The sequence below is a fragment of the Pristiophorus japonicus genome, chromosome 12 (assembly GCF_044704955.1).
Source record: "Pristiophorus japonicus isolate sPriJap1 chromosome 12, sPriJap1.hap1, whole genome shotgun sequence".
Classification (NCBI taxonomy): Eukaryota; Metazoa; Chordata; class Chondrichthyes; family Pristiophoridae; genus Pristiophorus; species Pristiophorus japonicus.
In genome coordinates, this window is record NC_091988.1 from 13,452,298 (window position 1) to 13,469,766 (window position 17,469).

At 46.2% G+C, this 17,469-nt stretch overlaps 1 protein-coding gene across 1 annotated transcript in view; it reads left to right on the plus strand.

Moving 5' to 3' along the window:
* The first annotated feature begins 7,114 nt into the window (after positions 1-7,114).
* Positions 7,115-17,469, plus strand: part of LOC139276689 (myoD family inhibitor-like) — a 99,301-nt gene continuing 88,946 nt past the window's right edge. Inside the window, exons 1-2 of the mRNA XM_070894652.1 lie at positions 7,115-7,296; positions 7,929-8,016. Coding sequence (XP_070750753.1) covers positions 7,929-8,016 — 88 coding nt within the window. The 5' untranslated portion in view covers positions 7,115-7,296. The remainder of the gene's footprint in view (positions 7,297-7,928; positions 8,017-17,469) is intronic.

Consider the following 17,469-nt stretch of genomic DNA (forward strand, 5'->3'; position numbering starts at 1 on the left):
CGAGATGATGAGAAACTTCTTCACCCAGAGAGTGGTGAACCTGTGGAATTCTCTACCACAGAAAGTTGTTGAGGCCAATTCACTAAATATATTCAAAAAGGAGTTAGCTGTAGTCCTTACTACTAGGGGGATCAAGGGGTATGGCGAGAAAGCAGGAATGGAATACTGAAGTTGCATGTTCAGCCATGGTCTCATTGATTGGCGGTGCAGGCTCGAAGAGCCGAATGGCCTACTCCTGCACCTATTTTCTACGTTTCTAAATACATGGAAGTTTCCTGGGTATGATCTTTTCTATATCCATTGATACAAACATTGGTACAAATCTGCCATTGAACTGGTGCATGCAGCTGAACCAGCAGGAAACTTCTGTGCAGCTTTATAAATGTATTGTTCAGCCAGCTATATTCAGCTGAAGGTAAGGTGGGAACATGAGTTCTGATGAAAGGTCATCGAACTGAAACATTGGCGGTAATTTTCATTACCTGGGCAGTGCAGGCGGTCTGGCAGGTCGGACCCCATTCTTTTTTTCATCCCAATCCTCAAAACGCCTTTCCCTTAGTCAACCCTGTCAACGCCAGCCTGCGTGTTACTCGGCCTTATTAAATGGTGTGGGTCTGATGACGTCATCGATGACTCATTTCCAACTGGGATATTTAAAGGAACCATGGCCACATTGCATATGAAGGTCCATCTAGGAGTGTGCAGGCATTACATTTCAGCATCTGGTTCTTGCTCAGCCTTGCACGCATGGTTGGGCAGAGACAGAGGGCTGCACCGGGTTCTCAGATGACTCCCTACATCTGCTTGTTGAGGGAATCAGAGTGTGCAGGGAGGTCCTCTTCCTCTCTGATGGGTGCAAGAGACCTCCCCAGGAAACCAAAATAACCTGGCTGGAGATAGCAGAGGAGGTCAACAGCAGGGATGTGGTGAGGAGGACCTAGGTGCAGTGCCACAAGTGCTTCAATGATCTCATTAGATCAGGAAAGGGGAGTGCAAAGCCACTCTAAACCTCACCCTACTGTGCCTCTCATCATATCCCCATCACTCTGCCTTCGCAAGCTTACCCAGGGCCTGATGGTCGGCATCCCAGAGTACTAAAGGAGGTGGCCTTGAAAATAGCGGATGCATTGACAGTCATTTTCCAACATTCCATAGACTGGATCAGTTCCTATGGAGTGGAGGGTAGCCAGTGCAACCCCACTTTTTAAAAAAGGAGGGAGAGCGAAAACAGGGAATTATAGACCGGTCAGCCTGACATCGGTAGTGGGTAAAATGATGGAATCAATTATTAAGGATGTCATAGCAGCGCATTTGGAAAGACGTGACATGATAGGTCCAAGTCAGCATGGATTTGTGAAAGGGAAATCATGCTTGACAAATCTTCTGGAATTTTTTGAGGATGTTTCCAGTAGAGTGGACAAGGGAGAACCAGTTGATGTGGTGTATTTGGACTTTCGGAAGGCTTTTGACAAGGTCCCACACAAGAGATTAATGTGCAAAGTTAAAGCACATGGGATTGGGGCTAGTGTGCTGACATGGATTGAGAACTGGTTGGCAGACAGGAAGCAAAGAGTAGGAGTAAATGGGTGCTTTTCAGAATGGCAGGCAGTGACTAGTGGGGTACCGCAAGGTTCTGTGCTGGGGCCCCAGCTGTTTACATTGTACATTGATGATTTAGACGAGGGGATTAAATGTAGTATCTCCAAATTTGCGGATGACAGTGTGAGCTGCGAGGAGGATGCTATGAGGCTGCAGAGTGACTTGGATAGGTTAGGTGAGTGGGCAAATGCATGGCAGATGAAATATAATGTGGATAAAAACAGAGAGACAGACTATTATCTGAATGGTGACAGATTAGAAAAAGGGAAGGTGCAATGAGACCTGAGTGTCATGGTACATCCGTCATTGAAGGTTGGCATGCAGGTACAGCAGGCGGTTAAGAAAGCAAATTGCATGTTGGCCTTCATAGCGAGGGGATTTGAGTACAGGGGCAGGGAGGTGTTACTACTGTTGTACAGGGCCTTGGTGAGGCCACACCTGGAGTATTGTGTACAGTTTTGGTCTCCTAACTTGAGGAGGGACATTCTTGCTATTGAGAGAGTGCAGCGAAGGTTCACCAGACTGATTCCCGGGATGGTGGGACTGACATATCAAGAAAGACTGGATTAACTGGGCTTGTATTCACTGGAGTTCAGAAGAATGAGAGGGGATCTCATAGAAACGTTTAAAATTCTGATGGGTTTAGACAGGTTAGATGCAGGAAGAATGTTCCCAATGTTGGGAAGTCCAGAACCAGAGGTCACAGCCTAAGGATAAGGGGTAAGCCATTTAGGACCGAGATGAGGAGAAACTTCTTCACCCAGAGAGTGGTGAACCTGTGGAATTCTCTACCACAGAAAGTTGTTGAGGCCAATTCACTAAATATATTCAAAAAGGAGTTAGATGTAGTCCTTACTACTAGGGGGATCAAGGCGTATGGCGAGAAAGCAGGAATGGGGTACTGAAGTTGCATGTTCAGCCATGAACTCATTGAATGGTGGTGCAGGCTTGAAGGGTCGAATGGCCTGGTCCTGCACCTATTTTCTATGTTTCTATGTTTCTATGTCTGTTCCACCGGCGGTACAGTGGTATACAGTCGGGATGGAGTGGCTCTGGGAGTCCCCAACATTGACTCTGGACCCCATGAAGTCTCATGGCTTCAGATCAAGCATAGGCCAGGAAACCTCCTGCTGATTATCACCTACCGCCCTCCCTTAGCTGATGAATAAGAACATAAGAACATAAGAAGTAGGAGCAGGAGTAGGCCATGCGGCCCTTTGAGTTTGCTCCGCCATTTAATACGATCATGGCTGATCCGATCATGGACTCAGGTCCACTTCTCCACCCGCTCCCCATAACCGCTTATTCCCTTATCAGTTAATAAACTGTCTATCTCTGTCTTAAGTTTATTGAATGTCCCAGCTTCCACAGCTCTCTGAGGCAGCAAATTCCACAGATTTACAACCGTCTGAGAGAAGAAATTCCTCCTCATCTCAGTTTTAAATTGGTGGCCCCTTATTCTAAGATTATGCCCTCTAGTTCTAGTCTCCCCCATCAGTGGAAACATCCTCTCTGCATCCACCTTGTCAAGCCCCCTCATAATCTTATACGTTTCGATAAGATCACCTTTCATTCTTCTGAATTCCAATGAGTAGAGGCCCAACTTACTCAACTTTTCTTCATAAATCAACCCCTTCATCTCCGGAATCAACCTCGTGAACCTTCTCTGAACTGCCTCCAAAGCAAGTATATCCTTTCTTAAATATGGAAACCAAAACTGCACGCAGTATTCTAGGTGTGGTCTCACCAATACCCTGTACAACTGTAGCAAGATTTCCTGCTTTTATACTCCATCCCCTTTGCAATAAAGGCCAAGCATCATTACTCCTCCATGTGGAACACCACTTGGAAGAAGCACTGAGAGTAGCAAGGGCACAGAATGTACTCTGGGTGGGGGACTTCAATGTCCATCACCAAGAGTGACTCGGTCGCATCATTACTGACCAAGCTGGCCGAGTCCTGAAGGACACAGCTGCCAGACTAGGCCTGTGACAGATGGTGAGAGAACCAACACGAGGAAAAAAACCTACTTGACCTCGTCCTCAACAATCTATCTGTCGCTGATGCATCTGTCCATGACAGCATTGGTAGCAGTGATCATCGCACAGTCATTGTGGAGACGAAGACCCCTCTTCACACTGAGGACACCCTCCATCGTGTTGTGTGTCACTAAATGGGATAGATTCAGAACAGATCTCGCAGCTCAAAGCTGGGCATCCATGAGGCGCCGTGGGCCATCAGCAGCAACAGAATTGTATTTCACTACAATCTGTAACCTCATGGCCCGGCATATCCCTCACTCTACCATTACCATCAAACCAGAGGACCAACCCTAGTTCAATGAGGAGTGTAGAAGAGCATGCCAGGAGCAGCATCAGGTGTACTTAAAAATGAGGTGCCAACCTGGGGAAGCTGCAACACAGGACTACATGCATGCCTAACAGCGGAAGCAGCATGCTATAGACAGAGCTAAACGATGCCACAATCAACGAATCAGATCAAAGCTATGCAGTTCTGCCACATCAAAGTGATGAATAGTGGTGGACAATTAAACAACTAATGGGAGGAGGAGGCTCCATGAACCTCCCCATCCTCAATGAAGATGGAGCCCAGCACGTGAGTGCAAAAGACAAGGCTGAAGCGTTTGCAACCATCTTCAACCAGAAGTGCCGATGGATGATCCATATTGGCCTTCTCTTGATGTCCCCACCATCAGAGAAGCCAGTCTTCAGCCAATTCGATTCACTCCACGTGATATCAAGAAATGGCCGAGTGCACTGGATACAGTAAAGGCTATGGATCCCGACAACATCCCGGCTGTTGTGCTGAAGGCTTGTGCTCCAGAGCTAGTCGCGCCGCTAGCCAAGCTTTTCCAGTACAGCTACAACACTGGCATCTATCCGACAATGTGGAAAATTGCCAAGGTATGTCCTGTCCACAAAAAGCAGGACAAATCCAATCCGGCCAATTACTGCCCCATCAGTCTACTCTCAATCATCAGCAAAGTAATGAAAGGTGTCCATCGACAGTGCTAACAATAACCTCACCAATAACCTGCTCATTGATGCCCAGTTTGGATTCTGCCGGGACTCTCAGCCCCAGACCTCATTAGAGACTTGGTTCAAACACACTATTGTAAAGTGCTTGACTACTTCGCATCAATGCCTTGGAGGCTGCTTGGTGCTCCTTACATGCGTAGCCTTCACTTGGGAGTCTAGCTTCACTCACCTGTATTCAGGCATTCATATATCAAATAGCTTGTAGTAAACATCTGTCACCACTTCCATTACGATCTATTTTACTGCATCTCATGGCAAGTTGGTCATTCTGACTGTGTGCATTGTTTTTAAAGGAGATGGCAGCCCATAATAACAAAGAGAGATTGGTGACAGGTGGTGGGCCCCCTAACCTTCGGCCTCTCATCCTGAGGAGAAAGCGTTTTAGTTGGAGAGGGAGGCCATCTTGAGAATTGGAGAAGAGAAAGCAGGAGGGCAGATGCTAACTGCAGCTTTGTAATGGCATCCCTGTTCCCTTCCTTCTCATCCGAATATCACTTGCATTACCTGTCAGCAAATCTAGGTCAGGAAACCTTCATGCCACTCTTTTTACTGAAATTGACATATCAATCTTCATTTTCCTCTTCTAGATGTGCCTGAGAGAGTAGAGGAGGAAGATGAAGAATGAGGCCTCAGTGCTTCCAGGCACCAGCTAAAAGGCATTCATCTAGGGACGCATTAGAGACTGAGACAGATAGAAGTACATGTTGTGAAACATAGATCACAAGTGAGCAAGAGCACCTGGGGGCGGAAGATGAGGAAGTGATCACTTGGAGGGTCCAGTGACATCTTCTCTTGGCTGAAGTATCTGGAGACCCAGATTTCACAGCTCTCTTTCTCTTGAAGGCACACCGGTCTCAGTTTTTGATGATCTGGCTTTACCTGATTCTAATTCCCGATGCTCCTACTGCTGGCTCTGATCCAGAACTTGAGTACTGCAGTCCTCATTAGCCTCAGTTCCGGCCTTGAGTCCCCCACCTTGGTCCTGGGTTAGCTACCTGATCTCCACGCTGCCCCAGTCCCATTACCCAAGCACTATGCTTCTCCCAGTCCTCTGCTGTCCTGGCCCACTCTCATCCTTGGTCCTTTACCCAACCCCAGCACTGGGTCAGTTACCCAACCCCCAGCACTGGGTCAGTTACCCAACCCCCAGCACTGGGTCTGTTACCCAACCCCCAGCACTGGGTCTGTTACCCAACCCCCAGCACTGGGTCTGTTACCCAACCCCCAGCACTGGGTCTGTTACCCAACCCCCAGCACTGGGTCTGTTACCCAACCCCCAGCACTGGGTCAGTTACCCAACCCCCAGCACTGGGTCAGTTACCCAACCCCAGCACTGGGTCTGTTACCCAACCCCCAGCACTGGGTCTGTTACCCAACCCCCAGCACTGGGTCAATTACCCAACCCCCAGCACTGGGTCAGTTACCCAACCCCCAACACTGGGTCTGTTACCCATCCCCAGCACTGAGTCTGTTACCCAACCCCCAGCACTGGGTCTGTTACCCAAGGCAATCCATTTCCCAGGTTGTTTAGCTGGACTCCGGGCTCCCAATCACAGTCCCATTATCTAGTCTCTGCTCTACCCCTGGTCCTAGCTCTTTTATCTGATCCCCATGCTGTCTCCAGCCCTGGTCTCAGTTCTGTTACTTGGATTTCATCCCCGTGTCCCTGTCCCAGATCCAGTACCTCGATCCCACTCTCCTCCTAGGTTCCAGTCCCACATTGGATACCACATCTCACTTGCTCTTCCCCTCTCATTCCTCCTTTCTCTCTGTTCCTTTCCCCCCCCCCCGTCTCTCCTTCCCCCTCCCTACTTCTCCTCTCTCCCTCCTAGCCTCCTGCTATTCCTCCTTCCCATCACCTCTCACTATCCCTCTCCTTTCCCTTCCACATCCTCTTCCTCCCTCCCCTCATCCACTCTCTGTCTCCCCTTTTCCTCCCTCCCTTCATCCACCCTCCCTCTCTCTTCTTCCTCCCTCCCTCCCTCCCCATCTCCTTCCTCCCATCTCTCCTCTTCCCTCTCCCTCCCCATCTCCCCTCCTCCTCTCCCACCTCCGCTCTCCCTCTCTCCTCTCCTCCCTCCCCTCCCCATCTCCCCATCTCCTCTCCCATTTCTCCTCTTCCCTCTCCCTCCCCATCTCCCCTCCTCGTCTCCTCCCTCCCCTCCTTCCCCATCTCCCCTCCTCCTCTCCCACCTCCGCTCTCCCTCTCCCTCCCCACTTCCCCTCCCACCTCTTCCCTTCCCTCCCTCCTCCTCTCCCACCTCCCCTCTCGCTCTCTCCTCTCCTCCCTCCCCTCCTCCCCCTCCTTCTCTCCCGTCTCTCCTCCCTCCTCCGCTCTCCCTCTCTCCTCTCCTCCCTCCCCATCTCCCCTCCCATCTCTCCTGCCTCCCTTTCCCTCTCCCTCCCCACCTCTCCTCCTCCCTTCCTCCCTCTGCCACCAGCTCTCCCTCCTCCTTCTTCCCTCCCTTCTCTGTCTCTCCCTCCTGCGCCGTTCGCTCCCGGCCGGCGCGCATTCGCCGGCCCGCAATGCTGGGAGCTGCCGGCGGCACTCGGGAGCTGCGGGCGCCAGCGAGCAGGGCAGGAGAGTGGGGGCTCCCAGACACTGAACATCGCTGGCTGGACTGAGGGGGCCGGGCAGGTAGGGCTGGGTAGCCGGGGACAAATGTTTGAAGGCGCTGCTTGCCTGCGGCACACTGCGTTCTGCGCCCAGATACTGAGGTTGTCTTTTGTTATTTTTTTGCAAATTAGATTTTTTTTAGTCGAAAATTACCGATTTAAAATGTCCTGTTAGTTGTTGACTTTTTGGAATGATTCTTTGATATCTTAACCATGCAGTCGAAGATCCCAGTGGCAAAACAGCACAATATTTGCTTTCTTGTTGACAGCCAGTGAGTGACAGCTATCATTAATGTTCTGCATCTCCTGGGGTTGAGTGTATGAATAGGGAAATGTAAATAACGATTCTGACAGTGAATTGAGGAATATTCAGTATTGTAAACAGTAAGATCGTATTTTTCACAAATACACTTAAGAATAACTCCCATAAAGTTGCCATATAGCTTACAATCAACAATTGTATCTTGGATGCTTCTATTAACTCAATTTTATTTCTTGACATAAAGCAAAAGCTTTTGGAAAATAGAAATAAAAGTTATGGGAAATATGTGTGGAAATGAACTTTTAGTTCTGTTTAATAAAGTGAAGGAATCTTAGCATTTAACACCCAATGAAGCTCACTGCGGGTTTTTTGGTTAACTGCTGCTTTTGCAGATGTCTGAGTCTGCGATGGATAGAGAGGGATCAATCCTTCCAGAAAACCATGACAGTCACGTAGAGAATTGCTCCTTGTTCAGTAACGGTAAGTTTTCACATTGACCCAGGTTACAGAAATGCTGCTGAATGGTGCATGAAAGAACGAGTGTGTGCTATTAATCCACGCTATTTATATATGTATTTAAAGTTTCAAAAGCTAGGAAAATAATATGGGAGCAAGTGTGCATTTTGATCCTGTTGGATAAACAAGTGATTTGCCACAGTGTTGGGTTATCATGAATGGAAATTTTACAGCAGTTTTCTTTTGAATATTGATATATATTGGAAAAGTAACATTTATGCTCTGAGCAAGATTTGCATTAATTGAACAATTTAAAGATTATTTGCCTTTGACTACTTTATACTTTTCAAAGAACGTTAATGTTTGAAGAATTCGTATAAGAAGGAACAAGGAAATTTTTCAGAAGCCTATACACTATATATATCGATGTTTACAGTCAAGCAAATACTATTATACTATTCACATATGGCAAGTTCAGTATATGTTACAGTTTATTCACATTTGTTTTTGCAGTAAATCTTATAAATATAAATTTTTATAAGTGACATATATAGAACAAATATGTCGGTGTGACCTATATATCAGATAGCAATATAGGACAGAAACAATAAAAACATCATATTTCAGAGTGGTATGAGTGGTTGCCTAATAATGTATATATTTAAAACAGCATAATGGCAGCACTATGCATTGTAAGCACTATCATGCACTACTTAAAGAGACATTCAGCTACCCACAAACTGCACTCCACAATTACACAATTAATGTTTGCAACCATTGGAGTTTTGTTCATTCATTTTCTAGAAATGTACATGTGTATTTTTGCAATAAGAAAATATAAATATGAAAAAAAGTTTGTTGTGAATTCAGTTCACTCTTTTTGAAGTGAATGCAACTGTTTTTAATTGGTGTGAATATTTTTTTAAACTATAACTAATTGTGTCTCTCATCAATTTGAAATACTTATTATTAAGGCCAGTGGCTTGCAGTTTTCTTAGACAAGTGTGAAGAATCACAGGCCACAATCCTCAAAGCATTGGTAAACATCCTGGAATCTAATGTAATAAAAATAGACTTTGGCATATTCAGTCACCGTAAACTAGTCGCCCTGCTCATCATTCATGCAACTTATTAGTTTTTGTGTATGGAAAGCTTAATTTGTCATTTATGATATATCATTTGTGATTATTTTTTAAAGGAGCATACAGTGTAGTTTAATATGCAAAAAAGTAATAGCACGGGGAAATTACATTGCTGTATATTGTATAATCATGAGAAAATTTGGATTTAGGTATTATTAGGTCAAATTTTCCCTAATTAACATGCTAACTGTGTGTTAATGCAGAGGTGTGTCTTATTAATTCTGTATAACACATTGTTGTAGCTTTTGTCAGTTCTACTGCACTATCACCTTCCCAAGAGTGCAGGGAATTATAATACCCATAAAGCCATTCAAGACCCTGTGCACAATGCTGTGGCAGACGTGGATAGAAAGAAATTTTATTCCATGAACATCCAGCTAGTACAGGTTGAACCTGCCTTATCCAGCACCCTCGGGACCTGGCCTGTCCCGAACGAGGGATTTTGCCGGATGAGGGGAGCTCACATGTTAGGCTGGACTGCGCCTTTAAGTGCTGGTAAGTGTGTGTGCGCCGATTGGCTGGACCTACAGTCAGTCAGTCAGCCAATCAGTGTGCAGGGGGCTGAGAAGAGTCGGCGGGCCCAGAAGAGTCGGGCTGACCCCCCGGAGGGAGCGCTGTGGGTAGGGGCAGCGGGCCCGAGGACTGTGGTTGCAGGAGTTCCAGCAGGCGACGAGTTGGAGGCAGCCGATTGAGGAGAAAGATTCTATTGGCGAGTAGGATTTTGACGGGTTGCGTTCTGCGCATGCGCCACCCGGCGGCCGGGAATGGTTCCGGACGAGGGGTGGTGCCGGAGAAAGGAGTCCTGGATAAGAGAGGTTCAACCTGTACGTGATAACCAACACAAACTAATGCAACTTTCCTGGGAGCTCAGTTTTGAAAGAAAAATAAGATTGGAAGGTTGGCTGATTGGAGAACCTGAGAATCCACTGCAGCTATGATCTGTGACAATTTTAGTTCATCAAAGTACAGCAACAGAATACAATTAAACAAGACTTGTCTGAGGACAAGGATTCTCATTAAGAATATGATTATGATCTGAAGTACAGTTCAGATATTTTGAACTGATCCAGTGGTTATTGCAACAACAACTTGCAATTAAATAGTGATTTTATATGGGAGGACTGGGGTGTTGGGGCAAGGAAGGCAGTGAGATATGAGGGTACTGAGGTAGCTGACCATGTAGCCTCTATTTTGTACTGAATTAGTGCAGAGAGGGAGCTATTGCTTGAGCCAAGCTATAGATGACCAAGCCAGTCGATCAAATGTGACATTAGAGTACTACCCTGACAGAGTTTCCAAAATGAGTACTGAATGCTGCATGTTGCACAGTTCAATCTACAATGTCACCTCTCTCTGTAAGATGATGAAGAACATCAATAAGCCATGGCTGATCAGAGGTTAAAACTGAAGATGAGAAAACAGTTCTAGAACATTTTGTGCAGACTGGTGTGGCACTCAGTTAAAACTAGGATCGTCCACTAAGTTAAGCAGATGCCTCTTAAAAAAGGTGTGATTACAGAAGGGCTTATATCCCAATGCCTCTTAGCTTCACTGTCACAGCTTTTCCTGGTTTCTACTGAGCACGGTACAATATATTATTGAGATATATGCTGATTGGGTTAGATGAAGTAGAGTGGGAGGAGGCTCGTGTGGAGCATAAGGCTGGTTGGACTGAATGGCCTATTTCTGTGCTATAAATACTGTGTAATATATTGGATTTCTTTGTGCAATACCGGGTGAAGTGAAGTTGGTAAACATGATGCTGTCCTTTGGTGTAAATATTCAACATGGCGCACTTCGCCTGTTCCTGAGGAATTTTCTAATGGAATAAGTAGGTGAGCTGGCTGACTGGGTGGTCTTCAATGGAGCTTCTTGGGATTTTGGTGACATACAACCTTGTTCCTGTGGACTTGGTGGGCCCCGTATCTTGGTCAGCTTTATCCAGCACTGTTCTAGTGATATGGAGCAGCGTGGAGGCATACTACTTCAGAGAGTAGCACGAACTGGTGCAGGAGGGCGACGGCAGCGAAGAGGGACGTCATCAAGGTCCAAGTCGCTGATTGGAGCGTGGGCAGATACAGCAGGAGCGGCGAGATTGGGGCGAAGGAGCGGCGAGAGACTGTAGAGGGATGTGATTGAGGCCCGGGAGAGGCGGGAGTTCAGGGCCAGGGGCCCAGGGGCAGCACAGGCCAGCCCACACTGCGATGTGTGCGCACATTAGGTCCATGCAGCAGAGCAGGTCTCCAGTCATCTTGGATAACCCTCGCCATTGGATCAAGACCTAGGTCTGTCAAGCCCGTGTGGTGCCTGGTGTGCGGCGGCCACCACACGTTAAAAAAATCCACGCACAGGCATCTTCCACCCTTCAGGATGTAGTTCAGGACCTGGAATATTAGGTCCTTCATTGAAACACCTGTGAACTCATACTTTTTTGGCGTGGAAGCAAGTCATCCTCGTTTCGAGGGACTGTCTCTGATGATGAATGATATGAGTTGAATGTTTTGTGGCACTGTAATGTCACTTGTGTAATGGTGCTTGATAGCTCTGATTTGATGTCAACATGAGAGCCAACTGCTTGTTCAATACCTATTGTATGCGTCTCCTCAACATGAACACTGAATTATGTGAGAGTAGAATAATGGGCATCTAAGAGATCTGTGATCAATACTGGGAGCCTCTCTGAAAAAGTGCAACATCCCCACTGACACCTGGGAGTCCCTGGCCAAAGCCCGCCCTAAGTGGAGGAAGTGCATCCGGGAGGGCGCTGAGCACCTCGAGTCTCATCGCCGAGAGCATGCAGAAACCAAGCGCAGGCAGCGGAAGGAGCGTGCGGCAAACCAGTCCCACCCTCCCTTACCCTCAACGACTATCTGTCCCACCTGTGACAGGGACTGTGGTTCTTGTATTGGACTGTTCAGTCATCATTTTAAGAGTGGAAGCAAGTCTGCCTCGATTCCGAGGGACTGCCTATGATGATGATGATGATCAACACTGTGTAAACATTCTCTAAGTGACATTAAGTCAATCAAGATTGTGTATTAGAACCTGAATGCCTCAATGGCTCAATTAGAGCATTCAGAGAGATGTGCCTATGATGTGTGTCACTGAGGTACCACAACAGATGTCATTGGTGTTGTCAGGCACATCATAGCAGTGTGCAGTACAGGATCTCCACGACAGCAGATCTATGGATGGATTTCTTCACAGCTTGCATTGGGATTCCCATAGGGACAAGTGACTTCTGTAGGTGATCGTGTTCGGAAAGCAAGATCATTTATAAGCAGGACCTGTGAGATCTGAATCCACAGCTGCTACCGCTCAGAGGTGCCTGGCCCTGTGTAGCCAGCAAAATATGTGTTGGTTTGAAACAATCCTAACAGCAACATCTTTCAATAAGTGTCTCTCACTTGTGAGAGTGTTCAAATTATGGGGTAAATGAGCATTTGTAGTACAGAACTTGATTGGGGATTTGGGTGCAGATGTTAGTAAGCCCGATTTAAAGCTCTGTGCTGGTAATGTTGTATTGTGAAATTTACCCCTATATGTATTGTGAAATTCGTGGCAAGTATGGAGGTTGTTATAGGAGGCATAATACCAGTTTGTAAAGAATGAGCAAACTAGAATTTCCTGATTGCAGGAAAGCAATTCCTTTTGGTACAGGGTCCTTAAATATTGTCTTGCAAATGATCCTGGAATGCAACATGTAAGTAATAAAGGAACGTAACAGCCATATACAGCACTGTTTGGAAATAATCTATAATGTATGTTTTAAATAGTTTGGTTTGGTTTCTTGCCGTGCTGATGTCTAAATTATGCAGCATTGAAAGCTACCCATTGTCTCACTCAAAGCATTTTTGAAAGAAATGTATTAATTCTAGCCAGCAACTTCTGCAGTAAATGGATTAAGTTGCATTAAAACAAGAACAGGCAGAAATTCTTACTCTGCACTCTACAGTAATGTTGGTAGAAAAGCAATGATGGCTGCTATGTTTCTAAATGCTAACTTCGAGCTCTATCTTATGATTCTTTATGTCACTAATCTCCAAATAAAACATTCAGGTTGTAAAATATCAGTGTTTAAGATTAAAATATCCATGTTGGCAAATCTATTTTATCTGCCTGATTAATGGAACAGACAGCAAGAGTTGACTAAGTGTTGTGTAGTAGGAACCACTTATAATCCATTTACATAACAGGAAATCCTTTATCGTGAAGTTATTGCCATGTGCAAACATTTTCCTACTGTTTTACCAAGGAAAAATCCGTATAACAAAAATAGTTAAGAAAAAATATCACCTATTAAATGCCAACTGACATATTCCAAAGGTGCTTTCATGTCCAATATAATATTGTTGCTCTCAAATACTTAGAGATGCCAGATTTCCCCCTCTAAAGCATGTATAAAGCTGCAGTGACTGGTTTGTATATTTAATTTGCATAAGCTGGTGACCATACCACGTGTAACTTTCTCCAGACCATACAGATACAGATGGGTGCAGCAGCATTAGATGAGTGGGTTAGAGACAGCAGCAAAGTGCTGTCGAATTATGAAAAATAAAGTAATCCTTGTTTAACAATCATTGCATCTAAAACAGTGATGTCTCTAGCTACAGTGATTTCATTATCAGCGGTTTATACTGTGATAATATCTTTTCAACTAAGTACAATACTCAACTTGTACTTAAAAGAATTGTCATCATGCACAATGAATAAATAAGTGTAAAGGACAGTGACAGAAACTCTGATAATTGTTGACCAACGATGATGTAGTGATCACTAAGGTTAGTGAGCAGTGATGTGCAGTGTCTTCACATACACTAACGAAACAATATATTTTTGAAGCTGCAAAATAATCACCAATTGGTATAAACATGGAATTTCAAATCGTTGGTTTTTGAGATTCTTGTTGTAGCAAGCAAGCGCCCATTTAAAACTGAGATGAGGAGAATTTCTTCTCTCAGAGGGTTGTAAATCTGTGGAATTCGCTGCCTCAGAGAGCTGTGGAAGCCGGGACATTGAATAAATTTAAGACAAAGATAGACAGTTTCTTAACCGATAAGGAATTAAGAGGTTATGGGGAGCGGGCGGGGAAGTAGACCTGAGTCCATGATCGGATCAGCTAAGATCGTATAAAATGGCGGAGCAGGTCCGAGGGGCCGTATGGCCGACTCCTGCTCCTATTTCTTATGTTCTTATGTTCTTACTGTGATTAATTTAGTATTTTTAAAATATCCTTTAATAATGTAACCTGGTATTATTTGTGTAAGATTCTAGTCTGGAGAAAATATTTCCTGTTGACTATTTTAACTATAGTAAAATTAACACAAATATGAGAAAACATATTTGCTAGTTTGCTATAAATAAAGAACAGAGGAAAGTTGATTTACTGACACATTTATAGACTCGACTATTGCAATGCTCTTCTGGCCAGCATCCATCTTCCATCCTTTATAAAGCGAAGTTCTTCCAAAGCTCTGCTGCCTGTCTCCTAACTCAGACCAAGTCCTAGTCACCCATCGCCCCTATACTCGCTGACCTACATTGGTTCCTAATCCCGGAAAGCCTCGATTAAAAAATTTTCAGCCTTGTTTTCAAATCCCTCCATGGCCTCGCCCCTCCCTGTCTCTGTAACTTCCTCCAGCTGTACAACCCTTCAAGAGCTCTGCATTCTTCCAACTCTGGTCTCTAGTCCATCCCCCACTTCCTTCACCACACCTTTGGTGGCCATGCCTTCAGGTGTCTAGGCCCGAAGCTCCCTCTCTAACTCTATCTGCCTCTCTCCTCCTGTAAAACACTCCTTAAAACCTACCTCTCTGACCAAGCTTTTGGTCACCGGACCTAATGTCTCCTTTGAATTGGTGTCAATCTTTACCTTGGCACATTTTACTACGTTAAAGGCATGATATAACGTTGTTATTGTTGTTGTATTCAAATAGTTCACTGAATTTATAATGACCATTTAGAAAGATTTATAGGTATAATGGCCTAGAAATTCACGGTCTTACCACTGGCCATTAAGGCCCATTTGGGGATAAAATGGCGGCCGCTGCACTTCCGCCCACTGCCGGCGGGTCCCGCCGTGACCGCCATTTTCGTCAGGTCAGCCGCGCTATTGTTGCCTCTTCCAGCGCGAGTTGTCCCAAGTGTGCGACAACTTTGAGGTGGGCAACTGGGTGACGTCATCAAGGCCCAGGTCGCCAGTTAGAGGGTGGGCTGGAACATCGGCGGGGCCCAGGCACAGCGGAGGAGCGGGACGGTCATGGCGGAGGTGCGGCGAATGAGGGTACGGGGCCCAGAAGAGCCGAGGGCCCAGGGGCAGCACGGGCCCAGCCCACACTGCGATATGTGCGCGCACTAGGTCCGTGCAGCAGAGCAGGCCTCCAGTCATCCTGGTTTACCCTTGCCACTGGATAAAGGCCTAGCTCGCTCAGGCCCGTGTGGTGGCTGATGTGCAACAGTCACCACACGTTAAAAAAATCCACATACTGGCATCTTCCATCCCTGGAGTTCAGGACTGGAACATCGGGTCCTTCATTGAAACATCTGTGAACTCATCCTTTTGGTGTGGAAGCAAGTCATCCTCGTTCGAGAATGGATCTTGCCACTCCACTTGCCAACCTCTCCACGTTCACGTGTGCAACCAATAAAAGCATTTCAGCAGCATAAACGGCCATGAGGATGCTTCAAGTGACAAATGCAAGCCAGCCAGGACTATTAGCTCCACATAGTAGTGTTTACATTCATCACAAGCCTAGGGCTTGAGAGCTAACCCTTGAGATTTGAAGGTAAAGTTTAATTTTCTTCTTGGTAGTTTGCTCATGTGAAACTGTCGTGGCTAATATTGTAGTACTGAATGTAACGAGTGGGAAGATGCAGAATTTGGAAGGTGATTTCTCCTGAGTAACTAGAAGAGTGAGCTTTGAAGTTTAGATTAGGAATCACATATGGATGTTCGGAGTTTTGGGCAGGAATCTTCCCAGCCCTACGAGGGTGGTTTTGGAGGTGGGCCCGCGGTCAAAATGGCCTTGAGTGAATAGAGAGAGTTCACTGAAGACACGTCCAAACTGCATATAGTTCAAATGTCTCTTCCAAAGCCTGAAAAGCTTCAGCTTCTGACACTGGAGAGTGAACAGCTGTGAAATGGTAGCTTTTATACCACTTGAGTGACAGCGGGTCAGGATCCCGCTCTGAACCCGCCTCCGTGTGAGTTTCTGACCTGTCAGATCTGCGTTTGGATAGCAGACCCGATAGCAAGCGGCGGGGATAGGTAATTAACATCATAAAATATACAGGCTGAACTTCCCTTATCCAAGACTCCATTATCCGCCACCACCCCTCATCCGGCACCATTCCCAGCCACCAGGTGGCGCATGCACAGAACTCCGACATGAACAAACTGAAGTCCTTCCTCACTGCCGACGCCCGCAATCGCTGACCTGACCCCGCGATCTACCGCTCCCACCCATGATTGCTCTGCCGCACTCCCAGCCCCGATATCCCCTTGCTCAGTACCTGCACCGTCCAATTTAATGTGACCTCCCCTCATCCGGCAAAATCCCTTCTCCGGCACAGGCCAGGTCCCAAGGGTGCCGGATAAGAGAGATTCAACCTGTACTTATATGCTTGTTAAGAGGCTTAAAAGCAGGCACTTACAATTTTAAAAGGATTTTAACCAGGCACTCAACATTTTACCAATTTTTTGATGAGCTTGCCGTCCCTCAGGTTTCACGCCAGGTCAGTATGTCAGATTCTCAGTGACTCTCTCTTGCTTTGGCTATTTGACAGCTGCAGAAGTGGTATAAAAGCTACCATTTCACAGCTGTTCACTCTCCAGTGTCAGAAGCTGAAGCTTTTCAGCCTTTGGAAGAGACATTTGAACTATATGCAGTTTGGACGTGTCTGCAGTGAACTCTCTATTCACTGTCACCTCCTTCAAGTAACCTTTCTCACCATTGACAGATCGCTTCTGTCATCTCAACCTCACCTGCCGTCTATTCCAGCAGCATCGGTGCCCTTGAAAAACTCTCACCTTGGTCCTCAGAATCCCACCACGATCAGCCCCAACACCAACATCACCGTACACACCAGCATCACCAACAACGACATCAACCTTCTCTGCAATCACCTGATGCTGCACAGTACACAGGGCATCAGCACCCGAGCACATTGCTGCCCGGGAGGCCAGGGATGGCCTAACCATGGCCAGATTTACTTCACTTGACACTGTGCACCCTGGCTGCCACCAGTTTGGCACCACCCCACACCAACACCATAAAGAACCCCTGCAATGTCCGACCCATTCCTTCCACACTCATCACCATTGTGGGGGTAACGA